Below are 14284 nucleotides of genomic sequence, written 5' to 3'. Positions count from 1 at the left end.
TACTCATGTCATAGGGAAACAAACAGCTTTTGCCTGCAGGCTTAATACCAGTCCATAGCTAGTCACTCTCTTATGATGAAACGTACATGCAATTGCATATATTTAGGAATGTCACAATAAAAAAAAGAAACATAATTAAAATTTGAGAACCAAATCATTCAGATACAAGTTTGTTGCAGTGATTGTAATAAAAGTACTATGCTGTTATGTCAATGAACTTTATTCTACCTGACTACTTGACCCAGGAAGTTCTCTCACTCTGTAGGAGTGTAATTAGATTTGGCAATTTTCCCTGCATTATGATTCCAACTGGTGCAAGGTAGGACTATGGAAGTTTCATTTCACTTAACAGACTAAAAACCACAGCATGGATTTAATGCAGTGAATTTTTTTCTGAGGTTATGAAGAAAGTATTGTACGTCAAAGGAAAACTTCTGTCAGTATGCCTGTTTTATCGCTGTAATAGACCACAGTTAAATGTTTGGAGAGGACAATGGTACAACTGTTCAGTGTCAGACGCTGGAGATAGAGAGAAATGAAACTACACAACATGGCAGAGAGGATTTATGACTAGTGAGCTATTAGCATGCGCTCCTTGCAAAAGTTTGCCTACACAAAACTGAGTTTAAACAAGGCAGGTCGTGCAGTGGCAAAACTGATGCATATTGCAGGGTATACCAAATTAAATGGACTTGCTATTTTGTTAGTAAGTAGGTTTGAATAGGTCTTGTAGGATTTGAATGGACAATGGACATTAAGGCTGCAAGGGAAGAGCAAACCCAGCCTGCAGCAGAGGGTTCTGTTAGCTGGTGATACTGATCACTAATACTGCCTGGCTGATTATCCTCTATCTGCTCACTGAAGCACCAGCTCAGAAATGCTAATTAATTTATATCCTGCTCCTGATTAGATCATTAATTTCAATTGCCTTGTCTCACTTTCAGGATTTGAGGAGTTGAGATCCTCAAATGAGAAAGATTGATACCATTCTAATCTGCCCTGCCATATCGATAATATGCGTCCCAAATCATTTCTGGAACCTTTCTGCTTCATTTTGATCTGAGAGGAATTTTGCATGTGACTGAATCGCCTTGTTCTGTGTGAGTTCCTCCCATCGTTTACAAACTTCAGGGATGGAGTAAAAATGTTTAAAAAATGAAATAGTAACAGAAGCAAGAAACTCTGAGAATGAGGCACCTTGCGTGAAGACAGCAACCCACTTATGAAGTGATAGTGTGTTTTTAAATTCATTCTTTGAATGTGAGTCTCATGAGGTAGTCGGCATGTATTACTAGTCCCTAGCTGCCCTTGTAGTAGTGAGTCTTGAACTGTTGCAGTCTGTGTGGTGAAGATGCTCCCACAAAGATGTTAGGCAGAATGTTTCAGGATTTTAGCCTAGCAACAATGGAGAATAGCAACGCATGTCCAACACAAGCTGGTGCGTGGCTTTGAGTGAAACTTGCAGATGGCAGTGTTCCCATGGGCTATCCTCACTGTTCTGGGTGGTGGACATTACAAGTTTATTGTTTACTGCGGCAAAGCCTGGTTGTAATCCTCCCTATAGGTAGTGCCTAATACTGCATTCGCTTGTGGTGAAGGGAGTGAATATTTCTAACTGGTGGATAGGGCATTGTCGAGCAGTCTGTTTTGCACAAGAAGGTGTTGTGTGTTAAACTGCACTCGTCCAGGCAAGTGGGGAGCATCCCATCACATCAAGAGACTTTGCCTTGAAGGTATTTAAGAAACTTTGAGGAGTTTGGAGGCAAGTTATAGTCAACCTCTGACCTGCTTTATTGGCAAAGACATTTTGGGGCAGCAGGGTGGCACAGTGGTTAGCATTTGCTGCCTTACAGCCCAGGGACCCGAGTTTAATTCTTAGCTTGGATCACTGTGTGGAATCTGCGCTTTCTCCCTGTATCTGCATGGGCTTCCTCCACGTGCTCCGATTTCCTCCCACAGCCTCAAAGTTGTGCTGGCTAGGTGGATTGGCCATGCTAAATTCTTCCTCTGTGTACCTGAACAGGCGCCAGAGTGTGGCAACTAGGGGATTTTCACAGTAACTTCATTGCAATGTTAATGTAAGCTTACTTGTGACACTAATAAATTAACTTATGTTCAGTTCAGCTTATGATCCAGGGTGACCACACACACCACCACCACCACCACCAACCGCCTCCCCAGTCCTTGCCAGCCCTTAGAAAACCTCCAGGATATTGATGGTGAGGGGCTTGGGATGGCATTGAATGTCATGAGGAAGAATGAATTTGGGTCCCATCCTGTATCTGGTTGGAATGGTCATCACTTGGTACCTGCGTGGCACTGATTTTACTTTTCGTATGATTTATGCTGGCTTTTAAGTTGCAACATAGCCAGTCCAGTTCTACAGGAAACATTGCTAGAAACTTCTGTCAGAAAGATCAGTGCAGAAACCAATGTAAGTTTTGGGATAAATCCTGTCTGTGTGTGCTGAAGATGCCATGGACCATTATCCTGATCAATATCCTGATCTCTCATCACCATCACCCCCCCCCCCCACCCCCCACCATATCCTTTGATCCCTTTCGCCCCAAGAACTATATTTAATTTCTTCATGAAATCAGACAACATTTTGGCCTCAGTCACTTACTGTGTTAGTGAATCCCACAGATTCTCCTCAGTCCTAAAAGCCCTTATCCTCAAACTATGACTCTTGGTCCTGGACTCCCCCACCATCGGGAACATTCTTTCTGAATCTACCCTGCCTCATCCCCTTAGCACTGTTGTCAAAGCGAACAAACAAATGGAATGCAGCAGAATCAAACACAAAGCAACCAACTTACTGCCTGGGATCCGGAATCATTCTTTTGGCTGAAATATGTGTCAGATTCAGGTTTGCAAATTCAGCTGAAGCTGATGATATCCTGTTGATGTGACATTTTAAATGTTGTTATAAGTGAATGTGACATTTTCAATGTTATTGTAACAAGATAACTCTAATTGGAATACGAAGTGCAAGAAATGTCCTCAGGTTTGAAGTTTTGTGAATATTTCTCTTTCAAACTACTTCAAAGCAACAGTTAATGACGATGAAGAGATGTGCAGCTATTACCTGCAGTTATTTTAAGGCTGAGTCAGCGTGTGGTTGAGGAAATATTTGTAATAAAAACGTCTGTCTCCCAGGTGCAAATTAACACAACTCTAAAGAGATCTTTACAAAGTGCAGAAACACTCTAATCCTTTGCCTTCATTGGGACTGCAGTAACTCACGTTTACATTATCTTATTTTTGAAAACACTTTTTTGAAGTTTATTTATCAGTGACACAAGACTTCACTTTAGTGAAGTTACTGTGAACATCCCCTAGTCGCCACACTCGGCACCTGTTCGGGTACACTAAGGGAGAATTTAGCATGGCCAATGCACTTGACCAGCATGTCTTTCGGATTTTGGTAAGAAGCCAAAGGACTTGGAGGAAACCCATGCAGACTCCGTACACTCAGTAAGACAAGCCAGGAATCGAACCCAGGTCCCTGGCACTGTGAGACAGTGGTGCTAACCACTGTGCTGCCCTGTTACTTATAGGAGCGATTTTGGTCTATTATTGTTGCATGTATTAATATACAGTGAAAAGTATTGTTTCTGGCGAGCTATACAGACAAAGCATGGTCCATCTATAAAAGCTGGTGAGAGTCGTAGCAGACATGCCAAATTTCCTTAGCTTCCTAAGCTAAGGAAATTAAAGGTGTTGGTGGGCTTTCTTAATGAGGCTAGTTTCTGAATCGTGAGGTGCCGAGAATACAAATACCAGTCCTTAAAATATTTTCTATACAGTTGTCATAGAGGGTGGCACTGGCCCTGAGGGAAATCAGAGGAAAATACATTGAAATTACCATGGATGTTTAGTAGTTGCTAATTACAAAGCAGCTCCCTTTTTTGGCCTTGACAGTAGCTACATGACATTCTGAACCATACGTATGTCAACAAACCTCTGTAAATTAGTTACAGCTCTCCACTTCTTGTACCACCTCAGAATTTTTGTAAAAGGGCTAAAGTCTCATTAAATTGAATAATGGCAGTGGCTGTTCTGACTTAAAACATAATAAAACCTGAGAGGCTTAAACGCGGTCATCAGTGCACAGTAAATGTGGTGTGTGGTTGGCGATTGACATAATGAGATTCTGAAGTGAAATTCTCGGGGAATTGAGAATCTGTTACATGCTATAGCGGGAATACATGCTGTTGAGCTATTGCAGCAGAGAACACTCTGAATTGGTTCTGGCATTCATTGCTGGGAGAGATTTGAGATGAGATGATTGCCAAAATCAAATTATCAGGCATTGGGAAAAAAAAAATCTCTTGCAGACAAAATTGACACTAAATATTTCAAAAGGCAGCCAAAGAAATTCGCAGTTATTTGCAGGAACTTAATGTCATTGCTCCCAGATGAATGTTGATGTCATAACTTTGCATTGCCTGGAAAGATTATACAGCAACTGGCTAGAGATACTGGTGTTTAGTCAGAAAAAGCATGAGGAAGGCAGGGAAATACAATTGTCAAGAAATAAACTGTCAACCCAAACTAGTTTCAAAAAAACCTATAACTATGAATTTGGAAAATGATATATCTCAAACAGGGCGACAGAAGAGTAAAGCTGCACTACAGATTTTTAACATTTGTTTCAGTGTTGGATTTATGTGGCGATGCTGGTGTTGTTCTCCTTGGGTAAAGAAAGTTAAGAAAGGAATAGATAGAGTTTAATGTTTATTTATTAATTTAGCAAGTAGGTTTGTATCAACACTGCAATGAAGTTACTGCGAAAATCCCCCAGTCGGCTCGCTCCGCACCTTTTTGGGTACACAGAGAGAATTTAGCACAGCCAATGCATCTCATCACGCCTTTCGGACTGTGGGAGGAAACCAGAGCACCCGGAGGAAACTCTCTCAGACACAGGAGAATGTGCAGACTCTGCACAGATAGTGACCCAAGCTGGGAATTGAACCTGGGTCCTTGGCGCTGTGAGGCAGCAGTGCTAACCACTGTGTCACCGCGTGCATTTAAACATTATGAATGGTTTTGATAGAGTAAATAAGGCAGATTGCCTTCAATGGTAAAAGAGTCAGCAATGGGATGACACAGATCTAAGGTGAATGGCAGAAGAACCAGCGGTGGCAAAATGAGGAATTTGTATTTTTATTCAGTGAGTCATTGTGAACTGGAGTGCACTATCGCAAAGGGCAACTTTGGGTAAATACTTGAAAAGATAAGAATTACAGGGCTACAGGGAAAGAGCAGAAGTGTGGCATTCGTTGGATAGCTAAACAAAAAAACTGGCACAGTGGGCCAACTGACCTGCTGCTGGGTTGCATCATTTTATTCAAAGGATGCTGCGGGAGATTGTTGTAATACCCAAAATAATCTACAGTTGGTGCATTTGTTATGAATACCACAAGATTGCTGTTCCTGTAAACTCATACTAAATAATGTGTTTTTTTTGTATTTTCCATTATGTTCTACAACAGGTCAGTGCACGATTATCTCAGCGGAAGGCCATTTAACGAATACCAGGAAAGCATGTACTTTGATCGCTTTCTCCAGTGGAAATGGCTAGAAAGGTAAGGATTGTGGAAGGACAGGCATATATCGTTACATTGCATTTTTGTTGAATTTGAAACTACTGGAGGGGAAATCTACTGGACCCAAAAGAATTTGAAGTCTAGGAACTACAGATTGGTGCTACTCCTAAGAAGATTTATTTTTCTTGCCAATAATGAAACTTGGTATTGAAGATTATAGAGCTTGACTTATCTCAAGTATGAACTATGTGGGCCACCAGTTGTCACTCTAATCCTTTTAAGCACAATATTTGTATAAAAGTGTTTAATTTTTGTTGCCCACTTTTTTCCAAATAATTTATGCTGTTTATTCTTCACTCTGTGTATATAATTTTTCACCCAATAGATAGGCTGCTGTACAATCTCTGATGCTGCCCGGAGTTGTGAACAATTCTTCTGAGGAACTTTGCTCCTTCACGTTTACTTCCCTTCGATTTCTACCCAAACATCCTCCTGCATTTGAAGAGATAAAGAATTTGAAAAGCTCCCTCTGCTTTGTCTCCTCACAGATGCTGCCAGACCTGCAGTGCCTTTCCATCATCCTCTGCTTTATTTAAAGTTTATTTATTTATTAGTCACAAGTAGCTTACATTAACACTGCAATGAAGTTACTGTGAAAATCCCAAGTCGCCACTTTCCGGCGCCTGTTCAGGTACACTAAGGGGCAATTTAGCATGGCCAGCTCACCCAACTAGCATGTCTTTTGACTGTGGGAGCAAACCAGAGCACCCAGGGGAAACTCATGCAGACATGGGGAGAACGTGCAGACACCGCACAGAAAGCAACCCATGCCCGGAATGGAACCCGGGTCCCTGGTGCTGTGAGGCAGCTGTGCTAACCACTGTGCCGCCACTGTGCCCATGCTCCTGCACTGTCGAGCTACTCTAGTTCAGCTTGTCTGATTTGTGACCAGCTGGAGACTTTGCATTTTGTACAGTGCCTCCTCATTCTCACTCTCTCTCTCTCTCTCTCTCTCTCTCACACACACACACACACACACACACACACACACACACACACACACACACACACAATGAATGATTTGGAAATAGCCCTCAGAAGGGGGGAGAAAAGCAGTAAAAGTAGGGAAATAGGAATACTGCTCCAAATTGGTTTTGTAAACCTTAAAATGGAACATCAGTTAGAACTGGTAAGTAATATTGTTCCGGTTTGTGTTTTTTTTTCCCCTCTGGGTGTGACTGCTGGACAAACAAACTGAGGATTATCATCTATACACTGGAAGAGCAATCAGTCTAAACTTTGTTTAAAAAAGAAATCACAGTTCAAAACCAGACCAGGTGGAAAGTGCTTTCTGTGACAGTGTATACATTCAAATCTGGTAAAATAAACTCCTGTACTTAAAAGGGGAAATATGATCTTCTAAATTCTTACATAAAATATTAAACAGAAGTGCATCTACAGATGTGACCCAATCATCATCTGACTCTGCTTTCTGTTTAAAGCTGCTGTTTAGATGCAACTTGCAAGTGAACGTTTTGTTTAGAATTCCCCTGATGTAATGTCATTTCTTTCCACTTGAGTCATATTAGGAATGGCACTGATGGAGTGCGAGTAGCATCAGCCTAGACTTTAGCCCACAGACGAGCTCTGTGCTAAGGGGATGGGTGTGGGGGTTGGGTGCTGTTGCGAGGTCAGAAAAGTCTGAGGAACGGGCTTCTTGAATGTCTTACAGGTTTTAACTGCCCCTAGCCCACGCCCCCACTCTGTCAGTGGGGCTCCCACTGACAGGCAGCGGGATTGACAGGCTGGAGACCTTTCAGGCAGGAAACCTGCTTCACAGGGTAAATACCTAAAGAGCACTGGGAAAGTGAGAGCCATCATGGAATTGGTGCCCTGATTGTAGTAGGATGAATGGGAGAGGAAGAGATCAATGCGTAGCTTGTTGAGCCTGGAGGAGACACTCCAGTAGTGTTGCAAAAACCTTATCTCATGGATTCAGCCAGCCTCATTGCTTTTAAGCTACTCAGTTTCCCAAAGTCTGGGAAACACACCCTTCCTTTATTTAATTATTTCACAGGGTGTGGGCATCACTGGCTAGACCAGGATCTGTTGCTTATCCCCAAACTGCCCTGACAAGGTGGTGGTGAGCTGCCATTTTGAACCTCTGCAGCCCATGTGCTGTTAAGAAGGAACAACAATGTAGTTCCAGTCATGGTGTATATGTCTCGGAGGCGAATCTGTAGGTGGTGATGTTATCATGCATCTGCTGCCCTTGTCCTTCTAGGCGGTAGTGGGGGAAGGGGTGTGGTGTATTTGAAAGGTGCTAGCCTTGATGAGTTGATGGAACACACTGCTTCTATTGTTCAATCATGATGGAGTGTGTGAATGCTTACGTTGGTGGATAGTGTGCCAATCCAGCAGGCTGCTTTGTCCTGGATGATATCCAGCTTATTGAGTATTGTTGGAGCTGCAGCCATCCAGTCAAGAGAATAATAGTCCATCACTCTCCTGGCTTCTACCTTACAGTTAGTGGACCAACTTTGGAGAGTCAGGAGGTGACTAAGTTGCCAGTGACTGACCTGCCACAATATTTATACTGGTACTGACAGTTTCTAGTCAATGGTAACCCCAGGATCTTGATTGTGGGGGATTCAGCGATGATAATGTCATCGAATGTCAAAGGGAGATGGTTAGATTTTCTCTCATCAGAGATGGTCATGCCTGGCACTTCTCAGCCAAACCTGAATGTTGTCCAGGTCTTGCTGCGTGTGAATATAACATGATCTGTGGTTAAAACTAGAACAATTGACAATTGATTAAAATAAAGCAAGCAGCCTCATTATAAAATTTAAATGAGCAACAGACTTCCCACAAGTGGATTGGGCCACACCCCATTTGACATGCCTCTTTTAAAAATGGTTCTCTTCGTAATCTTTTGGGTTTTTTGACCCCCAACTCCATCCACTTTTGTGGAGGGTTAACACTCACCCCATTGTCTCTAAATCATGACTGGAACTATATCCTATCACCCTTAGTGTTAACAATTGGGCTGTTCTAAAAGAACTGGAATGTGTCTGTATAATGTATTAGATTTATGTGACAGCCTAGCCAATTGCCTGTCCCTTATGAGCTGATTATGTTTAATCGAATTCATAAACTCAGTGTAGTTGGGTTTAATAGGTTAGATCCACGTGCCTGCCTTGCTTTAGTGAGCATGCTCAGTTGATCCAACTGCATTCCTATATAATGGGAAGATATTTTTGTCCTTCAGCCAAATACATCATTTGTGAGGCATAGCTCTTATTAACGGTTGGGTGTTTGAAATAATGTTGTTCATGGCTGAACATGTTAAGTGTAACATTACATAAAATAATCCTACTGGAAAACAACTGAGGTCGAAAAGAGGAAGGAATGTGAAGAAGGCGTTTTAACCCTGAAACAACAATAGAAAAATGCTGGAAAACCTCAGCAAGTCTGACAGCATCTGTGGAGAGAGAATAGAGCCAATGTTTTGAGTCTGGATGACCCTTCGTCAGAGCTTTGATCAAGGGTAATCCAGACTTGAAACATTGGTTCTGTTCTCTCTCTCTCTGCAAATGCTGTCAGACCTGCTGAGGTTTTCCAGCATTCCAGCATCTGTTTTTGTTTCAGATTCCAGCATCCACAGTATTTTGTCTTCATCCATTGTAACATCATAACGTCCTACAGTGCAGAAGGAGGCCATTTGGCCCATCGAGTTTGCAGAGGAGAAATGTTAGAATGTATTCACACCTGAACCTTTTCACCATTCATTCATTCTGCATAACAGCACAGTGGTTAGCACTGCTGCCTCACAGCGCCAGGGACCCTGGTTCAATTCCTGGCTTGGGTCACTGTCTACGTGGAGTTTGCATATTCTCCCTGTGTCTGCTTGGGATTGGAGGTGTAGTGGGCAGTGAGGAAGGTTTTCAAAGCTTGCAGAGAGATTTGGACCAACTAGAAAAATGGGCTGAAAAATGGCAAATGGAACTTAATGCAGACAAGTGTGAGGTATTGCACTTTGGAAGGACAAACCAAAGTAGAACGTACAGGGTAAATGGTAGGACTCTGAAGAGTGCAGTTAAACAGAGGGATCTGGGAATACAGGTACAGAATTCCCTAAAAGTGACAACACACGTGGATAGGGTCATAAAGAGTGCTTTTGGTACATTGGCCTTTATAAATCTGAGTATTGAGTATAAAAGTTGGAGTGTTAAGATTATATAAGGCATTGGTGAGGCCAAATTTAGAATATTGTGTACAGTTTTGGTCACCTAGTTACAGGAAGGATGTAAATAAGGTTGAAAGAGTGCAGAGAAAGTTCACGAGGATGTTGCTGGGACTTGAGAAACTGAGTTACAGAGAGAGATTGAATAGGTTAGGACTTTATTCCCTGGAGTGTAGAAGAATGAGAGGAGATTTGATAGAGGTGCATAAGATTTTGATGGGTATAGATAGACCGAATGCAAGCAGGCTTTTTCCACTGAAGGTAGGGGAGAAAAAAACCAGAGGGCATGGGTTAAGGGTGAAAGGAGAAAAGTTTAAAGGGAATATTGGGGGGGCTTCTTCATGCAGAGTGTGGTGGGAATGTGGAATGAGCTGCCGGATAAAGTGGTAAATGCGGGGTCACTTTTAACATTTAAGAAAAACTTGGACAGGTACATGGATGAGAGGGGTGTGGAGGGATTTGGTCCAAGTGCAGGTCAGTGGGACGAGGAAAAAAATGGTTCAGCACAGACAAGAAGGGCCAACAGGTCTGTTTCTGAGCTGTAAATTTTCTATGGTTTCTGTCATTTCCTCCAGATGCTCCAGTTTCCTCCCACAGCCTGAAAGACGTGCTGGTTAGGCGCTGGAGTGTGGTGACTAGGGAACTTTCACAATAACTTCATTGTAGTGTTAATGTAATCCTTACTTATGATTAATAAATAAACTTTAAACTTTCATCGTAAAAGGGAAGATATGCATTCCTTGCTAATGTTGCATTTTTCTTTCAGACAAGCTGTAACAAAAAACACATTTCGGCAATATAGAGTACTAGGAAAAGGTGGCTTTGGTGAGGTAAGTAATCTTGGCAGCTAGTTTCTGCTCCGGCTTTCCATCAGGAATTTTAAAGTCAAGTTATCAACCAAAAATATTTATTTGAAATTACATTGTTTTTCCATAACTTCATCTAAAATGTTCTAGCTCGTATTTTACCTGCTGCAGTGCCTTAAACAAAAATTCTAACAATGTGCAATGTCATAGTCTACACCACCTACTCAATTATTAATCTGGAGAGAGTGGTTTAGAGATTAAAATGCCATTACAGGCCTGCAGCTTCTTACCTGTTTTAAATGCATGGAAAATTCATAGAAGTATTTATTTGGGTTTCTGCACATGTAGGTCTGTGCCTGTCAGGTCCGAGCCACAGGGAAAATGTATGCCTGTAAGAAGCTGGAGAAAAAGCGAATAAAGAAGAGAAAAGGGGAAGCAATGGCATTAAATGAAAAACAGATTTTAGAAAAAGTGAACAGTAGATTTGTAGTAAGTATTTGAGATTTATTGCCATACTATGTGCCGTCTGTTGTCTTTGGTCAACCTGAGAGGATGTTCAGAATCGCATGGTTTTTAATGTGATGTTGTATATTGTGTCCTCAATTTGTGCCTCTTGCTTTTCTAATTGTGTTGGACAAACTTGTCCAACACTCTGCCCTGTGATAATGCTGGGCATGTTTATTCTTCAACTGTGGCACCAGATCAACAATACATCCTGTGTGTATATTGTAGTATCACCTTAATATTTTGCTGGATTTCTAAGTTAATTGACCTATCATCCTTGAATTTCTTCCTTGGGAGCTGTTCACGTGTTCTGTTCACTGAATTCACAGAATCCCTACAGTGCAGAAGGGAGGCCATTCAGCCCATTGAATCAGCACGTCAACAATGCCACCCCAGGATTTACCCTGCTAGTCCCTCTGACACGAAAGGGCAATTTAGCATGGCCAATCAGCCACGCAGACACAGGGAGAATGTACAAACTCCAAATAGATAGTCACCTGAGACTGGAATTGAACCTGGCGCTGTGAGGCAACCACTGTGCCACTGCTCTGCCCTTGTTGTTAAGGGCTATCATTTAAACTTGGTTGGATCTCCATTTATCAGGGTGACTCTATTTACATCTGCCTTGGGTTTCCCATTGAAGATGTATTTTTAGTGAATGACCAATACCTCTAACCATGTTATCATGTACATAAGAGGATAGCAGTGGAAGGGTGCATTTATAAATGGAGGGCTGTGACAAGTGGTATTCCTCAGGGATTAGTGCTGGGACCTTTGCTGTTTGTAATATATATAAATGATTTGGAGAAAAATGTAACTGGATTGATTAGTAAATTTGCGGATGACACAAAGGATTTGCAGATAGTGATGAGGATCATCAGAGGGTACAACAGGATGTAGATCAGTTGGAGACTTGGGCAGACAGATGGCAGATCGCGTTTAACTCAGACAAATGTGAGGTTCCCCTTATTCCTTTAACCTGTTTTTTTATCAGAAATATGTCTATCTCCTTCTCGAAACCATTTAGTGATTCAGGTTTGACCATGCTATGGGGCAGCAAGTTCCACAGATTCTCCACCCTCTGCAAGAAGTAGTTCCTTCTCATCTCAGTTTTAAATCTACCGCCTCTCAACCTATACCTGTTATCTCTTGTTCTAGATTGCCCCACAAGGGAAAACATTTGATCCACATTTTCTTTATCTATCCCTTTTAGTATTTTATATACTTCAAACAGATCCCCCCCTCATCCTTCTCAACTCCAGCGAGTATTAGCCCAAATTATTTAATCTCTCCTCATATGTCAACCCTTTCGTCCCCAGAATCAATCTGGTGATCTTCCTCTGAACTGCCTCCAATGTCAAAACATCCTTCCTCAAATAAGGAGACCAAAACTGGAGACAGTACTCCAGATGTGGTCTCACCAACACCCTATACAATTGTAACAACAATTCTCTACTTTTATACTCCAATCCCTTTGCAATAAATGCCTTTCCTATTACATACTGTACCTGCATATCAACTTTCTGCAATTCACGAGCAAAGACACCCAGATCCCTCTGTCCAGCTGCATTCTGAATCTGCTTTCCATTACGATAATAATTTGCCTTTTTTTGGCTGAAATGGATAACCTCACACTTATCCATATTAAACTCCACCTGCCAAATATTGATTCATTCTTCTAGCCTATCCATATTCTTTATCTTTATCTCCTCTTCACTTTCTGATTTCCTGTATATTTTTTAGCATCACCCACAAATTTTGTGATGTTACAGTCTGTCCCTGTTTGCAGATCATTTTATACAGATTTTAAACGGTTGAGGTCCGAGGACTGACCCCTGTGGCACTCTGCTAGTTACTTTCGCCAGCCAGAGAAACCATTTACCCCAAGCCTCTGCTTCCTGTCAGTCAGCCGATACTCAGTTCAATCTAATATTCGACCCCCAGTCCACTGCAATCTCACATTCTGGATCAGCCTTCCCTGTGGCACCTTGTCAAGTGCTATCTGGATATCTAAATATACCACATCCACAGTTTCCCCACTATCCACCTGGTTGGTTATGCCCTCAAAGAACTCAAGCAAGTTTTTATTTTGTGATTGAGGAGGGAGCAGAGTCATTGGTCAATCAATCAACTGTTTGACTATACGCTCCAAAGTTTTTTTCATTTTCGATTCTAACAGTATTTGCGTGCTGCCTTGAGGAAATAGAATTCCACAAGATTTTTGCATGGAAGAAATTTTAGCAGATTTTTCCACATTACCTCAAACCAAATAGCTAATTTTCTAAATATACAATGTGTTTGAGATCTGTTTTGAGTGCACATGGTTTAGATTCAGCAGATACTGCACAACCTAAGAGTATTTCTGTAATTTTTTACTTTTAAGCAGTTTCTGGCCAAAATACAACTTGTATTGCAGCTCCGAACTTAGTCTATCGTGAATAAACATTCACCCAGGGTAGCAGTGGGGTGGCTATGGTTGTCTTTACCCAAGAGAGAATTTACTAAGGCTCCCACTCCTACTTACTGCACTACAAGGTTTACTGGAAATATTGGGCTCAAGAGTACTGCAGCTGATCATAGAATCCCTACAGTGCAGAAGGGGGCCATTCAGCCCATCAAGTTTGCACTGACCACAACCCGACCCAGGCCCTATTCCCGTAACCCCACTTATTTACTCTCCTAATCCCCCGACACTAGGGTGAATTTAGCATGGCCTGTCCACCTACCCTTCTCATCCTTGGACTGTGGAAAGAGACCGGAGCACCTGGAGAAAACCCATGCACGGGGAGAATGCACGAACTCCACACAGATAATCACCTGAGGCCGGAATTGAACCCAGGTCTCTGGTGCTGTGAGGCAGCAGTGCTAACCACTGTGCCACCGTGCTGTCATGATAGCGACCCCCATCCCTGCCCACCAGTGCAATCCAAGTAGGGCAATTTCCTGGAAGCCCTGACAGGACTCAATCCCAATTAGGCATTTACCTCCCTAGTGTTAGCGTTTCCACATCTTTGGAGGTCGGGATCCTGCTTCCCAAGATTTACCGGCCAATGTAACGGACTATTCTTCGGTCCCAGTAGCGGCATGAGGATTGGTGGCCACTGCTGCGGTTGGAATGGGCCTAGCATCAGGAGGATTAAGTGGGGCATTTGCTGGGACAGAGGCGCCTTGAAAGT

At 42.2% G+C, this 14284-nt stretch overlaps 1 protein-coding gene across 5 annotated transcripts in view; it reads left to right on the top strand.

Annotated features, from left to right (window-relative positions):
* LOC145354430 (G protein-coupled receptor kinase 5-like) overlaps window positions 1-14284 on the top strand; it is a 244073-nt gene that overhangs the window by 192649 nt on the left and 37140 nt on the right. For 4 of the 5 annotated variants that reach the window (XM_080205752.1, XM_080205754.1, XM_080205753.1 and 1 more), the window contains 3 exons: window positions 5499-5591; window positions 10565-10628; window positions 10953-11093. In XM_080205752.1, coding sequence (XP_080061878.1) covers window positions 5499-5591; window positions 10565-10628; window positions 10953-11093 — 298 coding nt within the window. Of the gene's footprint in view, window positions 1-944; window positions 1101-5498; window positions 5592-10564; window positions 10629-10952; window positions 11094-14284 lie in introns of all 5 variants that reach the window. The other variant, XM_080205756.1, reaches the window with a different exon arrangement.

The sequence above is a fragment of the Carcharhinus amblyrhynchos genome, chromosome 17, assembly GCF_965287045.1.
Source record: "Carcharhinus amblyrhynchos chromosome 17, sCarAmb.v2.hapA, whole genome shotgun sequence".
In the NCBI taxonomy this organism is placed as follows: domain Eukaryota; kingdom Metazoa; phylum Chordata; class Chondrichthyes; order Carcharhiniformes; family Carcharhinidae; genus Carcharhinus; species Carcharhinus amblyrhynchos.
The sequence above is the reverse complement of the archived record's forward strand: the minus strand, read 5'-3'. Positions and strand labels throughout refer to the sequence as shown.